The sequence below is a fragment of the Pseudoliparis swirei genome, chromosome 19 (genome assembly GCF_029220125.1).
Source record: "Pseudoliparis swirei isolate HS2019 ecotype Mariana Trench chromosome 19, NWPU_hadal_v1, whole genome shotgun sequence".
Classification (NCBI taxonomy): Eukaryota; Metazoa; Chordata; class Actinopteri; order Perciformes; family Liparidae; genus Pseudoliparis; species Pseudoliparis swirei.
The window spans coordinates 24,505,165-24,526,433 of record NC_079406.1 but is presented as its reverse complement, the minus strand read 5'-3'; the positions used below and the strand labels follow the sequence as shown (position 1 = coordinate 24,526,433).

At 40.9% G+C, this 21,269-nt stretch overlaps 1 protein-coding gene across 1 annotated transcript in view; it reads left to right on the top strand.

Moving 5' to 3' along the window:
• The window catches only part of fstl5 (follistatin-like 5), a 181,151-nt gene that overhangs the window by 26,294 nt on the left and 133,588 nt on the right, over positions 1-21,269 (top strand). Inside the window, exon 3 of the mRNA XM_056439702.1 lies at positions 5,209-5,239. Coding sequence (XP_056295677.1) covers positions 5,209-5,239 — 31 coding nt within the window. The remainder of the gene's footprint in view (positions 1-5,208; positions 5,240-21,269) is intronic.

Genomic DNA, 21,269 nt, shown 5'->3' with positions numbered 1-21,269 from the left:
GAGTTTTAAATTATGCTGCAACACGTTCCAGGATGAGGGTGCAGAGAGAACGTTGTTCTTCTCAGGAAACTACTTCGTTAAGTTAAGGGAAAAACTCGTCATTTGGCTTAAAATAAAAATCTGTGGAAGCGCCGTGACTACAAATAGCTTGTCTGAATGCTCCCTAATTATGTACACACGTTACTCTCCTCCCCCACCACTTCATATCAAATGACTCCTCGGATAAGACAAAATCCAGTGTGATATGTACAGGGATTATTATTTTCCTGGGACAAACTCCCAAGATGTGACGTCGTGTTTTGACCTCCGCTGTCGTTCCGAGAAGTATTTTGAAGACACGCACAGTTCTGTTGCCATCCTGTGAGGAAGGATTTTCCAACTAATGTATTCTCTTAACAACTGCATTACAAAGTAACCTACTTGGTTTCTTCCTTTTTTTCCCCCATGAAAGGGTTTTTTCTACTTCTTGGGAGTTTTCCCTGATCCGATTTGAGGTCCTGGTCCTGGGATGTGTACGGACTGTAAAGCCCTGAGAGGGGAATTCGTAATTTGTGATATTAGGCTAAACTGAATTGAACTTGGAACCGGCTTGTCCGTGTCTTTGTTTTTTGTTGTCCGAGGCGCGAAGCTCACTCGGGTTAAACCAAGTTCAATGTTGCCGCCAGGTGCCCCGTTCATCGCCCCCCCACCCCCACCACCCGCTGTCCACCTGTCACCTTGAAATGAAGGAGGGGAGCCGCGTACAGGCGCCATCCATCCGTATGAACCCGCAGATATAGACGCGGCCTTGCTGATCGCCCATCTTACTGTAAATCTCTCTCTCTCTCTCTCTCTCATGTCATGCAGGTACAACTGCCCCTCTTAGGCACACACACACACACACACACACACACACACACACACACACACACACACTTACTGTAAATATTGTGTTGTTTTTTATTGTAAATGTGTTTGTTGTTTGTTGCACATTCCTGCTGAGCATTGCCACTTTCATTTCACTGCACACCCTGTGTGTGTATGTGACAAATAAAACATCTTGAATCTTGAATCTTGAATGTTGCAATTTGCAGTTATACGTTTTTTCGACTTGAAGTGCACTTTGAGAGTGGACGCTGTGGAGGAAGTGAGGGATGAGAGACCTGGAGCAGGAGGAGGAGAGGGAAAAGAGGACGGGGAGGGGAGGGGGATGGAGAGATAAAGAGAGAGAGAGTGATGTGGGAAGGGGGGAGGAGGAGGGGGGGGGGGACCTCAGGTTGTTCAGCGGGGTGCTTCGTCGTCTCCCCAGAGTCTCGGGGCAGCAGAGAACAGGCCCAGCCAGGGGCCCCGTGGGAAATCACTCTCTTCAAACAAATGAAGTGTGAACACTGTCTGCCATATGCAAAATAGGCCCCATTTGACATCTTCCCTTTACCCGTAGTGCCGTTCTGAATGTCACCTCCTCCTCCGGAGGGGGGACGAGGGATGCGAAAAATATCACGGAGCCACAGGTGTAATTTCTGCATTTTGTCAGATGTCTCGGGGAAAACGATTGTTATCAGATCACGACGTTTGACTTTGGTGGTATTTTCAGTTTTCGTAATATCATCTAAGCTTTTAAAAAAAAAATAGATACACTGATGGTAGAAGTGAGGAAGTGGCGTCTCTTCACCTGAGGGGATGTTTCCGGACATCAAGGTCATTCAATGTTAAATAGTTGTGACTGGTTTGACTCTGATAATGAATATGTGGTTCATTACAAACGTATACATACAACCCCTTCGTAATGTTTTTACTCTTTTTAGTGCTGAAATGGAAAGTTTAATAATTAGTTGACAGTTTATCAAACAGTTTAACAAAATCTATTAAACGTTGAAGCACATTCGCACTCAAAAAAGGAGAACACAATAACTACATTTTCTCAAATGTGTGAAATTGACGATTTCTTTTTCTCCTTTCGACATTGTCTGAAAAGTCTCCGATCTGAAGACAATCAATCAATCCATCTATTAAAAAGGTAATTGAAAGAGAAATCAATTAGAGAATTGTCGAGAGCTGAACAATATGGGAAATTAATCAAATTGCGTTTTGAAGACCAAAATGGAGATTGTTATTCAGGATCTAATTAAAAAGAAAAGTTCCATAACTTCTGTATTATTCATCATACACAATAAACAAATCATTCTACAGTATAACCAACACAACATTGGATACAGTCAATATATAAACTGCTCTGTCATATAAGCTTTGCCTATGTGATAAAAAATAAGATGAATTGATTCATGAATTTTTACGAAGAATAACGTATATTTACTTAACTTTTTGAATTTCAGCATCAATACGAATTTCGAGTGGGCATTTAAGAATCGGATAATAATAACAGCATTAAACCATCTGGGAGTCTATCCTTTAAAAAAATAAACAAATATAACAAACGTGTTTCGAGTTTTTATTTATTTTTATGTTGCCGCTTGTTGCTTCTTCACGCGTTTGACTTATTTCCGACGATTTACTGACACAAAATATTATTATGATTCTCGTGGTGTCATTGTGTCGTTGCTTTTCAGCTGCGGAGCTGCAGTTTGTTTCCACACTTAACTTCTGACTTGTTAAAAAAGTGTTTCACTGCTCATGTTTATGAAAGAGTCTCATTTGCGAAGCCGGTTATTAATGCAAGTGTACAGACTCGGTGTCTTAATGAAACAATAAAGGTGCGTTCACACCAAAAGCGTGGAGAAACGTTCGCGGGAGTTGATCCCGTGCAAAGTCAACGTACGGACAGACGCGGTTGCGATTGCCGCAAATTTTTGTAACTCGCCGATTCGCTTTCGCAACTCGGGGAGTTACGAAAAGTTGCGTCTGGGCTACAGTTGGTGAATCTAACTGCTGCTGCCTTAACCCTCCTGTTACCTTCACATTTACTAAGATCTTTTACCCTTGGGGTCAATTTGACCCCAGCAATTAAAACCTCCAGAAAATTATTTGAATTAATATTGTTTCCCAAGTTTAAGTGTAAGGTACTTTATGTTTGTTTGTTGACTACCTAAATAGCCCTTTAAATAAATAAAAAAGTTGATATTTCTTATATGTTTTACACAGTGAAAAACAGCCTGGGGTCAAATTGACCCCAAAGAACACCGATGCGTACAAGTTGGATACAGAACATTGAAAACATATCATCATGTGAATTTTATGTTTTTTCCAGTTGTCCCCCAATAAATTAGGAAAATTCATGAAATATGAAGCAAAAATAATTATGTCAATCATTTTTTTAGAGACGTTACACATTGACCCCAAAGGTAATAGGAGGGTTAAGAGACAGTCATTCAGACGTAGTCGGTGAAAGTCACCGAGCTGTGTGAGCCTACAGGTGATGTCATGTATAAATATATATATATGATATTAATGTTATGAACCCAAACACGAGGGCGTTAGATGTTCATACGTTTGTGGGATGTCCACAACAAGTATAAAGCAGAATTAGTGGTTATTTCTTGCGTGGTGGATGAAGGAAATGACAACTGTGTTTACAGAGATAAGCCACGGAGATAAGCCCCGCCCCCACGCGAAGATTTGCAACGTGGTGTGAACGCAGCTTAAGAACGACCATGTGGAGTGAATGGCAAGGACGTTGATACACGAGGTTGTGCGGGTTGAACTACTCCTTCAGTCAAGATACATTTCCTTTTTAGTGAGATCTGTTGAATACTTGTATTTAATAATTATAATATATTAGATTAGAAGAAGAAAAAAGTTTAGGAATTCCTAGTGGGGAAACTTATTTGCCACCAACAATTCACACAGTAAACAATAGACACAACAGACAAGAAACAAACAACTAGAAGATGCCCCTTCAAACATCAGAAAGATGCTCAATCTAAATAAAATAAAATTAAAGGTGTTTATTTAAAACAAAAGAGCTTCTGAGTCCTTCAGTAGAACCCCGAGGCATCCTGAGTCGCCCACTGAATGAACTTCTGAGTCCATTAAAAACAATGAGAAAGACTATTTTTATTATCCATATATGTGTTGAATACTTTAATCAAAGTAATTGACTGAGAATCAAACCAAGCATGTTTAAATATGAAGATGCATATGTTCTTTGGGTGATTTGCTGTAGCCGGTGGGCGGTCACGGCCCACTGTTCCTTATCGACCCGTTGCATAATACATCTTCTCTGCGATGCCGAGTTTGAACGTTCCGCTCAGCAAGATGAGCCATGCAGATTTTCACCGTGGAGAAATCAAATATTAATGCTTCTTTCTTTCTTTTAGTATTCATGGATATATATATTTTTTTGTAGAGAGCAGCTACTCAGAATAATTGTCCTGACAACGCCGTTTTCTACAGGCGTCATCAATATGCACGCTCCAAATGCAGCTGGTTTCCCTGCTGCACCTAGTCAAGTGGTCATGGTTATTTGCTCTTTTATTATGTGTTTCTACACTGTGATTTCCATTATTTCTTTTTTTTCTTTTTTCGTTTTGTCAAACACAGTTCACTTTCAGTTCGCTGTGAGTGAGGAAAAAAATTAAACTGCGAATTTGTTCGAGTGGTGCGAGAAGCCCTTGGGAGGCATTTATGGATATTCAGGCTTGGAACTCAAAAAATGAAGTGAAAATGGATAAGTTAGATAACAGAATATGAATCTGTCATGTTTGAAAACAGTATCACAATAAAGGAGGTCCATGGATGTGATAAGATACGAGTGTGGAATATTATAAAAAATAAGAGTAAACAGGTGAAAAAATAATTAAATAAGATGAAAACTATCCTTTAATGTGAATAACGCTGAACCGTAGAGAATCATCATGAACCCTCTTATCCTTCTTTTCTTTATTTATAGCTCTCTTTTTAAACTTTTTAATGCAGTTAACTTTGTATTAATGCAACAACAAAAAAAAAAAGGGACTCAGTGGAAACCAGTCGAAAATTATCATGAGGCAAATTCCCACGGTAACGACAAGTTAATATCGAACTGGAGTGCATCGTTAGTCTCCATTCAAACAGATGAATGCGCCACATTGAGTCAGGCATGTTATTGAGCTCCTCGGGTCCGAGTGTCGCGCCTGCACTAGCGTACGACGTTCTAAGTACAAACACACAATGTGTGTGTGTGGCACAAACAGAGGCGGTTTCACTCCGGGGGATGAAGTGATAACATGTTGTTGATGCAGTGATCTCCTGGTTTATCTTAACTGTGATCTCTTCTCCTTGTTGTTCCTGCAGGATGGGATCCCCGAGAGCTTGAGGATAAAGGGTGAGTTCCCATCTCTCATTTCCTCCTCCTCCTCCTAACACCTCGATGCATCACGCGGCCTTGTTGTGTGACGGAGCACACAGGAAGCAGCAGATAACACACGAAAAAAAAGCACTTTTAACTAAAAATGAACTCCACTTTAGGATCCAATGATTTCAAGTTTAACAATATTTAATGGTGGAGCTGGAATGAGGAAGGAGGCCACAGTCCGACTCAGCTCCTCTCCTAAGCCCCGAGACAGGTTCAGGTTTATTTTCAATTCAGTTTATTTTATACGACCCAACAACACAAATTACAAATTTGCCTCAGCGGGCTTTAAAATCTGTACACATACGACATCCCTGACCTTTGACCTCACATCGGATCAGGAAATACTCCCAAGTAACCCTTCACGGGGAAAAAAATGGAAGAAACCTTCAGGAGAGCAACAGAGGAGGATCCCTCTCCAGGACGGACACCCTGCTGCTGCTCCTGAAAGCTCCTTCAGAATAAAACTTCATATCTTGCCTTCAGAATAAAAGTAACAGGTTTTCCACCGGCATCCATTCTAACTATCATCTCTAAACAATAAAACCTCACTCATGCATCATACAGTTACAACAATACAACAGTGTCTTTATCATATGCTTTACAATACATTCCCTCAGAATATAACTTATTCATTATCATATCTTTACCTTCGCATTCTGCGGAAGGTTATGTTTTGATCGCTGTGTATTTTTTTTTTTTTGTATGTGTGTGTGTGTGTGTGTTATTCGCATAACTCAAAAAGTATTAATCCGAATCACATTAAATTTGGTGGGATGATTGGGTATTATCCGGGGACTATTTCATTAGATTTTTGGATCGATCGGGTCAAATGTCAAGGTCAAGGTCATGAAAAGGTCAGAATCTTCTTTTTACCATAGCGCGGCCAATTTTATCCAATTGGCAAGCAACTAATGCCAAAATTTTCACATGACATCAAGCTCCCCACACTCTCATGCCAAGTACCAAAGAAGTGGCTGCGGCGAAGGTATGCACTCTACCGAGTGCCCGTTCTAGTTCTTTATGTGTTAATCTAAAACAGAGACTTTCTTATTAACATGTTTATATAAAGTCCACTACGACTCTACAAAATCCATAAGGTATCATTTCTCCTCAGCAGAGAATCATAATTTTAACAAACAACCACACCGTGCTGTAAACATTCTCCACGTTGGCCTCTCTGGCACGATGCAAGCTTCTCAAGGCGGAATCGAACGCACGAGCACAGATGGTAGTTTAGAGGTAGATGTAGAGGAATGTTTTCGAGTCACGACTACGATCCAACAGATGCCGGACAACGGTGTTGTGGTTCAACCTCTTCATCAATATTACATCATATCTCTTCAACTTCAGCGAGACGGTCCAATGAGGGGGAAAAAAAATGGATTGGACCCAAAACCATGTTTTGTACATGAAGCTGTAGAGGACGCACGCAGGGCGAGCTTCTCTGAGCCACAACGTTTGTTTTTTCGTTGATGTACGTTTCCAGTTAATAATAATGACTTTACTTGTATAGCATCTTTAAAAACACAATTCACAAAGAGCTAAAACAAGAAACAACACAATGAAACAACAGGCAACACAATGTGACAACAACAGGCAACACAATGTAACAACAGATAACACAATGTAACAACAGGCAACACAATGTAAGAACAGGCAACACAATGTAACAACAGGCAACACAATGTGACAACAACAGGCAACACAATGTAAGAACATGCAACACAATGTAACAACAGGCAACACAATGTAAGAACAGGCAACACAATGTAACAACAGGCAACACAATGTGACAACAACAGGTAACACCATGTAACAACAACAGGCAACACAATGTGACAACAACAGGCAACACAATGTAACAACAACAACAGGCAACACAATATAACAGGCAACACAATGTAACAACAGGCAACACAATGTGACAACAGCAGGCAACACAATGTAACAGGCAACACAATGTAACAACAGGCAAGACAATGTAACAACAACAGGCAACACAATGTAACAACAACAGGTAACACAATGTAACAACAGGCAAGACAATGTAACAACAACAGGCAACACAATGTAACAACAAAAGGCAACACAATGTAACAACAGGCAACACAATATAACAACATGCAACACAATGTAACAACAACAGGTAACACAATGTAACAACAACAGGTAACACAATGTAACAACAGGCAACACAATATAACAACATGCAACACAATGTAACAACAACAGGTAGCACAATGTAACAACAACAACAGGCAACGCAATGTAACAACAACAGGTAACACAATGTAACAACAACAGGCAACACAATGTAACAACAACAGGTAACACAATGTAACAACAACAGGCAACACAATGTAACAACAATGTAACAACAACAGGCAACACAATGTAACAATGTAACAACAACAGGCAACACAATGTAACAACAACAGGTAACACAATGTAACAACAACAGGCAACACAATGTAACAACAACAGGCAACACAATGTAACAACAACAGGCAACACAATGTAACAACAACAGGCAACACAATGTAACAACAACAGGTAACACGATGTAACAACAACAGGCAACACAACGGGCCGGACCACAGACACATTGAAACACAACAAAACAAATCGATGACATTACTTAAATTAGAAGAAAGTGGAATGAGAGAAAAAAAGAAGACATAATATATCATAATATTATATATCATAATATTATATCTTTATGTATCTGCATGTTTAGACTGGTGAATAAAGTCCTGACTGAATGTGAGTCAAATAATTGTTTTCTGATTGATTCTTAGCTATTCAAAGGTTAAAGCATAACTCTTAACCCTTAGCTTGTACCCAGGAACATATAGTGTGTCCAGTAAAACCCCCAAACTACGCCTGTGGATGACGAGTTACTGGTATACGAATAGAATGGGATCATATAAAATGTACAACAGAAGATCCAAAGTACAAATCCTTCATTAAAATCTATGTTTTAGAGTTTACACACAAAAGTATATTGCAAAAACCTCATCATCATCATCATCATCATCGTCATCATCATCTTCATCATCAACTGGATTTTTATGTGACGTCAGTCACACACACACACACACACACACACAAACAGGCTCAGTCTCAGTCTCTCTCTCTCTCTCTCTCTCTCCCGTTTGACTCTCGCTGAGCACACAACCTCCGCACTATATTCCCGTTATTCCTTAAATGGAGTTTACCGCTCTCATTACGCATTCTAGTGGAAAAACATCTTAAACATACATAATTCCCTCTTGCTTCTGCCCGGCGGGGAGTCGATTTAGGGGCCGGCAATGAACCGGCGGAGACTCCCAATTAATTAGTTAGCTCTAATTTACATCTACAGTGAACGTCTCATTTTCAAAATAAAACAACTCTCTCATTATAAGCTCCCAAACATGTGGAACTTTTACATGTTAGAGACAACCACAGGGAGCAACTCAGGGTTAAGTGCCTTGCTCAAGGATACATCGACTAGAGCTGGGATTGAACCACCAACCCCCTGATTGGAAGACACGCCTGCTCCCTGACCCACAGTCGTCCTTAACTTTGGCTCATCTTCATCTTAAACCATAAGAAAGTTGCATATCTTTGAGTTTCGGCCTCTTGGTTTGACACGTATGAAGTTATTTCGAGATGTCCCCTTGGACACTCGAAATGTGTCGCGTTGTTATTGTCATTTTCTCAACGATTGATTACTTTTAAAAACATAATTGATCGATGGATTCATCTTTACTGCACATTAGCTGTATAGTTGGCCCCATTATCCCCAAACCGGCTTCATCCCCCGGCGTGGCACAAGGCGTGTGAGGATGCATTAATGCGGCGCGGTCCTCTCGCCGGTGGACAGACGCGTCTCATCCGTCACCCTGTCACCTTTTTTAATGTCTTCTCTCCGTCTCCTCTAAACAAGAGTCAATGTCGGGCCGAGAGGTGATGTCGCTGCCCGACCCGTCTTCCGCTAAGTGTTCGGAAAGGGGCGGGGTGGGGGGGGGGGCTAAATGGACGTCTCACCCATCTTTCTTCAACCGGGGGAAGGTCGAAGCGGTAATTGTGGATGAAGCATTACCGTAAAGGGGGCGGGCCCCCGGCTGTCGCCTGTGATTCACTTTAATGCGCTACGTAAACTGAGAGTGAGGAGGTCTCACTCTGGCCAGATTTCAGCAAACTCATTTCCATGTCCCCGATAACGAGTTAGGCAGGCGGGACTTTAAAGTAAATCGTAAATAATTCACGCCCCCTCCCCCGACCTTCCCCTCGTACGTTGGACTCTTCTCGTTATTACGCAACTGGGGTCAATTTAGTGTTAAAACAGAGGTTTTGAAAGCTGAATTTGGACATTTATTAAGCGCAAATGAAGGGAGGCGGGGGAGTGGGAGGGTTAAGGTGCAAAATAAAGGGAGGGGGGGGGTACATTAGTAATGATATGCACTACAAGTCACGTATCTTTTAAGACTCTATTTTAGAAGATTTTAACGTTCTTTGCTCCCTTAAAATCAAAAAACAGGTTCGACCAGATCTGTTTTATTTTGGCGGTGCATTTCCTGTCCGTCACTCCAGCACACGTAATTGAATGTGTGTGATTGTGTGCGAGACGGTAATATTCCTCGGCCCCAATATTTCACCTGACGTCCGCCGCGACCCTGAAGAAGATGAGGTTTCCTAAAAAATGGATGGATGGATATTATGTTCTCACATTAAATGTGGACGAGAAAACGAAAAATATATCAATAATTATAGATCGGGGGGGGGATGCTGAATGTCAGCACTAAGGAGACAAAGACAGACAAATGCCAGCCGGTTTCCAGGATGCTGCGTAATTGGAGTCGCGGAACGAGCGCGTGGCGCACTAACCGGGCTCGTTATGCAGGAGGCAGCCAGACATCGGGCCGCCGGTGAAATGCAATTTTTAGGGAATAAATAGAGTGATTTAGCCGTAAATACCTGATGGAGATAGTCTGGCCTTTCCTCATTACATGCAAATATTGTCAGCGGTGGCAACAGCCGCTGTGAAGGATGACTGTGCGGTGTGCAAACGACAGACTCTGCCGGTGTTGTTGTTGTTTACTATTCAGTGGAGCAAACACCTGTTATTTCAACAAGTGACAGATTTGTGTACGTTCTGCTTGTATCAGGTTAAAGATGGTTTATGAAATCAAGAAAACACTGCTTTGAATCTAGCTTCCTTGTAATTGGGGTTGTGAGGTGTCTGACTGGCTGTAGTCTATTAAAATGTATTTTATGGTAATGTAGCGCCACTACATGCGTCACCCAATGCATGATGGGAAACGCTCGGCTGTCCCCCAGATCAGAGAGCTGATTGGCTCGTAGATTTATACAACAAATCCTATTTGTCTGCGCGGTTGTAAAACTTACAAATATACTATAAAGACAACCGCACCCGGCATCGCTTTCCAACAACGTGACTACACGATTTTTGGCGTCGACCACTCTAGTAAAGGTTATAGTACAATTGGTTAATTTAATACAATGCAGGCGTTCTGTTTTCAAGATGGCGGGGTCAAACGTCACACTTCCGGGCAAAGACAGGACGGTCTTTCAGAATAAAATGTCATATCTTGCCTTCAGAATAAAAGTAACGTCTCGGGTTTTCAACAATAAAATCTCATTCATTCTCATGCATCATACAGTAAAACACTGTCTTTATCTCATGTTTTACAATACATTCCGACAGAATATTCCTCATACTATCTCTTATTCATTATTATATCTTTCTCCGTCAAATTTTTTTTTCAACAAAGTCGAACAACGAAAAGGTGAAACTCCTGACGTACACAATTTACCAGAACGCTTTTTAGTCATGTTGTTGTCAATAATGTTGTATTCATGAGACATGAATGCAGTTTAATCAAGAATTATAATCAACAATTTATTTTCTCTCATCGCCGAGTGAAGTAAACAACATCAACAATGCATCAATGGTGATGGAGCGGCGAGTGTTGACAGTTTTCAGTCGTATTGAAAGAATTGACAGGAAGTCAAAGATACGGTTACATCCTGTTGGATCCGATCTGTCGGCTACGTGATGTTTACGTAGCTGGTTATTATCGTCTCGTGTTGCGCAATGATTGTTTATTCTAAAAGGGTTTATTGTGTGATTGATTATTTATACAACACATATCAACGCCTGCATTGTATTAAATTAACCAATTGTACTATAACCTTTAGCAGAGTATGGTCGACGCCAAAAATCTCGTAGTCACGTTGTTGGAAAGCGATATCGGGTGCGGATGTCTTTACAGTATATTTAAAACTATAGAATAAACTATACTTGATAGTGTGAAGTTGAAAGTATTGGACTCTTATCCCGATTCTGATATTGGTGCCTCATTATCTCATTTTGAATACGCCTGTAATCCAGACGTTTATTTTAGGACTGGAGAACTCCTGCATTTTAATCAAATTTTTTTTCATAACCATTTACACAGTAAGGTCCACTGGGTGACTTCTTAACATATGTAAATGTGACCACTGAAGAAAGCCGCCCCCACTCCCCGCCCCCGCACACAAACTGCAATATCAATCTTAAATAACGATCAAACTCCGTCGCCTATCCCCAATAATATTACGGTACAGCCTTTCAGGTTTTGAACTCTGCACAAGAGCAAACATATTGTTTTGTTGCCTAGCACCAATGTTTATGTTTCCCTAATCTATGCCGTCTCCCATTCTTTCATTTACCGCCATAATATATCAATTTGTATGCAAAAGCGGCCGCCTCACCCCCACCAGACCCGAGCCCGTAGCCGAGCCACATTTGAATAATTCAGAGGCTGCAAACACCAAGCCTCTAAATTGTATATTAATTCTAAAATTACACGCCACCCCCTGGGCCCGGGTTACACTTTTTAATAACTCATCGCACAGCGGCGCACAGACTCGTCAAAGGACTCCCCGTTGCTGCGGCTAGCCTTTCACTGTGTTTTGAGACAATCAAATTTGCAAATGTCTTTTTCATATGGTGAGTCTTGATCAAGTCGCTGTGGTTATCACAGAGTGAGCAGCCTTTTTTCGGGGCGGGGAGAAAAGTCGTTTTAAAGAGAGGCTGTGGGACTGCACTGCACCATCTGAGCACCGTTGACAGGCTTAGATGAGTTGCCGAGTAGAAGAGAGAGAAAAAAAAGGCTTCAGGATTCTCCTTTTTCCTTTTTGAATTCCCACAGGAGTTCTCCGGCTATCTTTACAGGCCCACTTACGCTCCTTGACCCACTTAAACCATGAGAGGATAGTTGTGTCCGGCCTAAACACGGTACTGTACAACTCCCCTGACCCCGAGAGTCGGCTATACCTTTCATGGTCACGCTGCTCTTCCAAAGAGCATTAGGCCGTGTTTGCACTGCAGGTTCTTCACGCTCACTTTTAAATGATTGCTCGTACTTTTCATGTCGATGAGAGTACAAATCCTCGGCTATAGCTCTTAAATTATCTGATCGCACTACGACCTGCAAGCGAAGTCAAACGACAACAGATTTTGTTGGTAACTCAACATCCTCTAATTCTGTCGGATGTATATTATATTTACGGAATGGTTCTAAACAGGTGACATAACGCATTACATTACCCTACGCTTTTACCCTCGTCCCTGAACGCACCTTTTTTAGCTGAAATGCAGCATTTCACAAGTGCACATTTTAACCGAGACCCCTCCGAGGCACCAGCCTTTAACATTTCTACAGCATGTTAAATGGTTTCCGAATGCATCGTCCTTCCCGCGAGGTAATCAATACAGCATGTCCGCAACGGTACTGAAAAGCCTTCACCCACTGGGTAGTTCTCTATAACTCGCTAAGTGTGACAGGAAAGCTTTCCATTTAAAGTCTGCACCTGGGTGAACTGACCCGTTGATACACCAGATACAACTCCAGGGCTATATTTCTTCCATGCTGTGGATCGTTTGACTAACGCAGCGGGCACCGCTAACATTGATAAAGTCTCCGTTCAATTTATTGTTGCTGTTGCTGTTGCATTCTGGGTCAACGGTTGAGCACACCTTGTACAAAAAACTGACGTTTCCATGAAGAAGTTGTCGGTTGATTTAGACGAGCAGCTCAAAGGGGTCTTTCAGTCCGTCGTTGTCTGTGTTTCCATAACGGTCTCATAACCTCCGAAGACAAAAGGAAAATGTGTTCCTTTGATGGATAATATAGCACATGACATGGGGAAAATGCGTTTCCTCTATCGTCACCCTCCTAAAATAATTATAATTTTTTGACAAAATTCGCCTACAGTTGAACACATGTGATTCTAGCCCTGTTGTATAATATATCACAATATCATATAAAGAGCAATATGTTATCAAGTTTTTTGTGTTTTCTGTAAAACCTGTAAAAATGACATATGCCATTATTTTGGGAAGGTGACGGTATAAAACATTGTCGTTGACTCTGTGACTTGGTGCTAACGGTAACTTTGTTGTCTTGGTGCTGATGGTAACTGGGTTGTATTGGTGCTAACGGTAACTGTGTTGTCTTGGTGCTAACGATAACTCTGTTGTCTTCATGCTAACGGTAACTGTGTTGTCTTGGTGCTAACGGTAACTCTGTTGTCTTGGTACTGACGATAACTCTGTTGTCTTGGTGCTAACGGTAACTCTGTTGTCTTGTCTGGTTGGTTGGACCCTGGTGACACATAAGTAAGAATACTAATGTTAATAGTTCAGTTTTCAATTAGGAAATTAACATTATTCACCATAAAGCACACGCCTCTCCTCTCACTTCTTGCCAGAATCCTCCGTTCTATAAGAGTCGTGTTCGAATGCCACTGTCTGATATTTCGGCATAAAAATTGATATAATATCGCGCTGAAAAATGATGCAAGCACTAAGTGTGTCCGTCTCCACAGTAAATCATCTGTTATTCGTCTGCCAATATTTTGGGGGGCTTTAGAACGTAAGCTGCCGTGAAACAAATCGCTCCTCACCTTTAAATGTTATCACACAAAGAAAAATGCCCCCCCTTTGTCCTAAAATTGTTTGAAATCGACACAAAAGTACTTTGTGTGTTTTTGACCAATAAGCGATGGTCAATTAACCCAATTCAGACCCTGGTCCCTGCAGTTGAAACACTACGATTTCCTCAAAAGGGTCATAGGCTCCGGTGACAGCTGCTGCTACGACCATTAATAATGTTAAATATGTGTATTTTCTTGTATGTCAAGTAAAAATACACCAGTGGGCACCCTACATTGTTCTCGATGTTCCTTTAATAGAGTGATGAAGCCCGGCGGGGTCCTCTTTTGTACCTGCTCGTTAACTCCACTTCCCTCGGTCAGAAAGTCAGTTCCTAATTAGGGGTAAACCAGGAAGCTGCATCCTCTGAACTCCGGGTCTAGTACTCTATCAAGTATTTCCTTTCTGGGCACAGACTTTAATGAACTAATTGTTCAAATGGTGTTTTCCTTTAATGCCAATTAAATTGGATAGCTCTGCCGCTCTCATCCCTGGATGCACGTTTTCAACGGTAAAGTTAGCGGTTTGACTGCATTTGCTCTCTAGTTTGAAGTCAAAATAATATTTTTTTCAGCATCGTAAGAGGGCATCAACTCGAGTAGTATGGAACCGCTTCACTGAAAAATAAATGGAAGATGGATTTTCCTGGACTTGCGTTACGTTTTGACGTCTTTGAAAACCAAATGAGCTTCAGACTTCAGTCCCGTTATCGCTTCTGATGTCGTAAACGCACCGTTATCTACAGAAACCCCAAACCTTCTGGGCTACATCTTTTTTAATTTTATTCCCGACTGATTTTTATTCCACACATTTTGAATTCCGAGTTTTAATTCATACTTGTCTGTCACCAGGAGATTGTTTTCACGTCTAGTAAACATTGACTGACGGACTGTCCTCTAGGCCTCAATGTAATACATATACTGTAGTGGCATGCTATGTATATTCAGCCCTTTAAATGCTTAATGAACTTGCTAAACTTGTTAAAGTGCTTATTTAAAAATGATGTGATGGGTGTCATGACGATCATCAGTACTGCCAGAGCAAATATAACGTTAGCAAGATCAACAATATTACCATCAACAGTCATATTCAGCCTATGAATGAATCCCAGGATGTTGATGCCCATATTTATTTTTTGGCAAACTATCTCCCGAATATGTAAAATGAAATGGAGTGAGACAAATCTAATTGAGATTCACCAAAACTTCTCATTGATCTGCATGAACCCGCGGCACTTCCAGTAGATAATGATGAAGGCTTGGCAATGGCACGGCTTTTTTTCTTCTTCTTCGCCATCTGAAGGTCAACACGGTAATCATAGGAGGGAACATTATATGGAGGGACGGTTCCTGTTCTCAGCTAAGATTATCTTTATTGTACCTTTTTTTTTATAAGACAAAATCTGAACTAAATAGCTCCGTGAGAGATATGTTATCGTATTCTTTTTTCACATTATGTCCAAAATGTAAAAAGGGACTTCTATGCTTAGCAGCTGACAAAAGAAAAAGTAAAAGAACATTCTTTAAGGTTTATCCGATGTCTTTATCCAACTTTTCCCAGGAGCTTGACATAAATAGTCTCACAGTGACAGCTTTAATATCAGAATTGTCTTTTTGGGGTAAACTTAGGAAGCATGAATAGACCGTATGAGTGGAAACAGCTGAGATCCGAGTGTCTCGAACACGCTCAGATTCCAGATTATCTGGCAACGCAGTTTTTTTGTTGCACTGCTTGCATGTAGAGAGAGATAAAAAGGTCGATTTGACTGACAGTAGACTCCCGCCTTGTTGTGTGGTTTTGTTCTCAGCGGGAGGGTTAGCTCGTCGGTACCGTTGTGGGGAAAAACAAAACACGACTCCAATTTTTTGTTTTCTTCATGTTCTTTCTTCTGCTGAAATCATAGATGTACATTTTTCTTTAAAAAAAATAAAATCTCTTTTGCTGTTGTCAGACAGGAGCATTGTGTGCTTTCATCTATTTTTACTATTCAGTTCATGTCCTATTTTCAGGTGGAATTTCTTCTCTATTGTCCCCTCTTGAGTTTAAATGGTTTAACCCTGTGAAGGCCTTGATGTCTCCCTTTAGCTCTTCAACTTGAGGCAGAGATACAAAACAAATCACATGACTTACATCACATAAATAGAAAACTTTTGGACAAAGAAAACCCTCATAATTGATTGCTGGGTACTAAAAAAAATTGTTTTAATGGATAAGTCTTTAGTTTGGGAGTTCAACCTGCCAAAAACTCTTCTTCCTCTGCTAAAATATATTGTGGACACAAAAGTGCTTGCTTGGGAGGAAGACGCAGCCTTTCTATGATGAAAATGATTCATAGCTGAGTTGTTAACCTTCATAACCTCACAGCACATACACTTACTTTAAACCTGGAACGAGCTCTCAATGCTTTGAGCGAGAGTATTTAGCACTGAATGTTGCAATTACCTTGAGTGGGGAGATTCAATTTCACACTAAACCTGTTTCTTGTGTACACATAATATGCGGTTTCTTAGAGTTCCTTTGTGTGTCTTCCATTAGCATTCCGTTACTTAAATGCCATCGTAAAGCTCGTCTTCATTTCGTCTCTTCTAGTGCTGCAAATCCAACATACAGTAAAATGACACACAACATAACTTGATCTCTGGAAAAAGACGCGGTGATGCACCGTTTTGATTCCAGACGTAAACCAAAGGGCTACATTCCTAAATCCTTAAATATAATTATTCTTTAAAACCTCCTTACTCTTGTAAGAGATATGTGGGCATGTTCTCTACCGTTCAAACATTTGGTGTCACCTAGAAATGTCCTTATTTTTCAAAGAAAAGTATGTTTTTTTCAGAAATACACTCTACATTGTTAATGTGTAAATGACTATTCTCTGGTTGTTAATGAAGTCTCTACACAGGTGTATAGAGGCTCATCTCCAGTGTTCTAATGGTACATTCTGTTATCGCCTTAGAAGACTAACGGAGGGGTAGAAAATTCTTGAAAACCTTTTTATGTGAGCGCAGCTGAAAACAGTTATGCTGGTGAGAGAAGCTGTAAAACTGGCCTTCCTTTGAGCTTGAAGAACAAAATAATATTTCAAATAAAAAACCTTATTTCTAACCGTGTCAATATCTTGACTATATTTTCTATTCATTTTGTAATTCATTTTAAAAATAAAAATGAGTTTTCATGGAAAACACAAAATTGTCTGGGTTACCGACTCCGAACTTTTGAACGGTAGTGTACACTAACACACATGCATGCAATCATCTTAAAAACTACAAAAATATCAGATGTGGGGGGCAAGAGAAACTCCCTGGTTATCTCCGCCGTTCGCGTATACCAACCGCACGGCTCTCCGTAATGTGAAGCAGTAATGGGAGAAGCGTGGGGTGCTTACAATTAGTCGGCAATCTCTGAGCGACGGGGGTTGTTGTTGGAAACGCTGTCGGCGCCGCATCCGGATGTGGACCGAATGAGAAGGGGCCCACGTTGGGTCGGCAGGCGAGGGAATGAAATGGGTTGGAGAGTTGCCGAGTGGCTGCCGGGTGCTCTCACATCCACTCTCTAGCACATGCACTCAGCCGGGGACACGTACTATAAGAGGGGAAGAAACACAATTATCTTGGTCTTGTTACGGCTATCGAATACATTTTTGGGGGATCCGTAGAATCCATTCTCGCTTAAAGTTATATAACCTCTACAGGAGGTCGGCTTTGCAAAACAATTGAATACATCACAGCATCTGCCGAGGCACATAAGTGTTGACTATACTATCTTTTCTTTACAGGGTATTGTACAAACTGAAAAGATATGGTGACAATGAAACTCAATAACATCATGCTGCTTATTAGAGTGATTGATACGCAGTGTTGATTTTTTTCCTTCTCCCAGGAGCTGATATCTCGACAACTTTGTGTCCTCTAGAGCTTCAAAGTAATGCAAAAATAACATCTAGCTCGGCAAGTGGATGTTCAGAATTATTGAATGAAAAAAAGGAAATTGTATTTGACGTGCTAATAATGGGCTAGGGAGGAGATATTGGAGCTCAGCATCAGTTCCAGCATTGGGGTTGGTTATAGGATGAATCCAGGTCCAGTATTGAATCAATTCATCACTCCCTAATCTAATCCAACTAAAGTGCAAGGTGTCTGTATGAATGTCTACGGGACAGGCCCGTTGTGAACTGGCACCGCCTTATAGTTAAATTAAATTAGTTTTGGCTTTTAACATTTGTAAGAAGGTAAACGTGCTAAGATTCAATTAACATCACAGAAATGCAACCGCGATGACAGGCAGCCTAAAAAAACGTTGCAACCGATAGATACAATCTGTTAAGGTCGATTTTGATGAAATCTATCATAATTTTACTGCAAACTAGGAATGCAAGTTTCTTACCCCAACAATCGGCAACCTAAAAAATCCCCTATCGGTTAATAATGATTCATTTATGAAATATGTTGGATCTTTTTTGATATTGGAAAACCGTTCAACACAAGTTGGCTACAGTCGCAGTTAAACAAAGAGATCCAATAAACACAAAGTCACTTAATGATAAAGTAAATAACACAGAAATAATGACTCGTCCAACGTTTTACTCAAAGCAAACAGCTGCAGAACATCCAGCTTCATTAGAGGATATCAATTAGGTTCAGACTGCAGAGGAGATGTGTTGGACATATTTAACAATCAAGGGATTACAGGATCATTTATTGTCATTATACAACACAGGGATGCACAAGAAAAGGCAATTGTCGCCCATTTTAGTGAAATGAAACAAAACAAAAACAGCAGCGGATTCCTGGTGTGCATCAAAAACAGTTATCTGGGAAAATGATATAATAATATGGGACATCTTAACATTAAAAAACTCGACATCGGGAAAACATTGTTCATGAAACTTTCCATGTGTTTGAGCGCTAAGCATCGTGACTCCGCCTCCTCTCGTCCCACGGGAGTCCGACACTCCGTCCTGCGCTTGGCCCATCAAGTGCTGTCACAATGGAGCCGGGTCTCTGTGAAGACATGGGCTCAATAGTCCCCTGGGTTCGCCTGGAGTCTTTCTTCATCCATCTTCTTTTCCCTGCGACCGAACATCAATCAGCCGTGAGTAGATTGGGTAGTGGAGTGGCCTCCGGTCCTATAGCTGAGTTAGCTTAGCTCTCTCTCCTATCCTATCTGCAGAGGTTCGGTGGCGGTCTGGCTATGTTTTCCATTGTTGTATGTATTCTGACATTTGCCATTAAAAGCATATTCAAAGATTGGTAAAATGGTCAAACGACTTCTAAATTCAAGATGATTAATTCTTCTGGTCACAGGCAAAGTATCGGCATTGCAACAGCAAAAGCAGGTGAGAGGTCTGTTCAACTCGGAGGTTGAAGTGAAACTCTGACCCAAAACACAAGGTTACCAGAAGTTTCACTTCCATAACGTCATCTGACTCCATTCTGAATACGCAATCTAATTGGACCTAGCTGGCACGAGGGAGGGCAACTGCTTCCTCACATGCCTTGACATATGAAATTCGATATCAAATATCAAATTCAAACAATTGTGTGTGTTGTATTTCTGGGCATGTCGGTGCCTCTTGTTGCCTCTTGCTGATACAAACTCATCTCTGTCTCCCCGAGATAAGTCAGCCGTCTATCCTTCAGTTATTATGTGAAGCTGAACTCAGTTCCTTTTTTATAATCATGAGTCTACTGCAGACCAAAGTTTACGAGAAATGGAAGTATCCAAATAAAATATAATATATAACACCATGAATGCTCCGGTGATAAATGTGTCCGCAGTACGCTCACCCGCTGCTGTCGCAAATCAAATAATCAATTCAAATCACGATCGCTGTAGCCCTTTCACAGTAAATAAGCTGTAATGTTATTGAATAAAATGTAAAACGGGATCCCAATCTGCCGATACCAGACTGTGTCTGGTTTTATATAGTTTATGGTGTACAGTCTGCAGAGTGTTGTGTGGTTGAGTGTAGCTAACGCTAACCCAGCTGTTGGGAAACAGATGCTCAGCTGGACGGATGTCCCGGGGAAAAACAAAAAACTGGTGCTCCTACTTCATCTGTCCATTTACCGCCACTGCTAACAATGCATTCATACTCTGAGCAGGGTAGTGCCGCTTGTAGTAGTTCATCATTTCTGTCTTGATGACATAGAACACGTCTGTAATTAGAGTCTTAGCCCACGTTAGCCGAGCAGATGCTAGTTCACCGTTAGCGTGGCCCTCAGGAAGCTAAACTGCCCCTCCAATAGGCTTTGGCAGTATTTCTGTTGTGGTAGTTGATTTTCATTGAACAGACTGGTCACAGAAGTCGAATATCAATTGAGTAGAATTCTTTATTGGACATGAATCATGGGAGGAAAAGCAGTTTAATAGACTGCAGATTTTCTTCAACTCTCTGAAGAATCCACAAGATCTGTATACCCTACACCCGCCACATAAAGGTGGGGGTGACACGTCCATCTTTATGTCCATTTATGAATGTTAACCAGCTGATATTTAGGTTTTAACCTTGAGGTCAGTTATTTCAATTTCAGGGAGAGATGGTGAGCACAGACGTAGGAACCATCAGTCCATATATGGAGATGGTCAGAATATAGACATGGAAGACATTGATCATATATGGAGATGGTCAGAATATAGACATGGAAGACATTGATCATATCTGGAGGCGGTCAGAATATAGACATGGACGACATTGATCAAATATGGAGATGGTCAGAATATAGACATGGAAGACATTGATCATATCTGGAGATAGTCAGAATATAGACATGAAAGACATTGATCATATATGGAGGCGGTCAGAATATAGACATGGACGACATTGATCAAATATGGAGATGGTCAGAATATAGACATGGAAGACATTGATCATATCTGGAGATAGTCAGAATATAGACATGGAAGACATTGATCATATATGGAGATAGTCAGAATATAGACATGGAAGACATTGATCAAATATGGAGATGGTGAGAATATAGGCATGAAAGACATTGATCATATATGGAGATA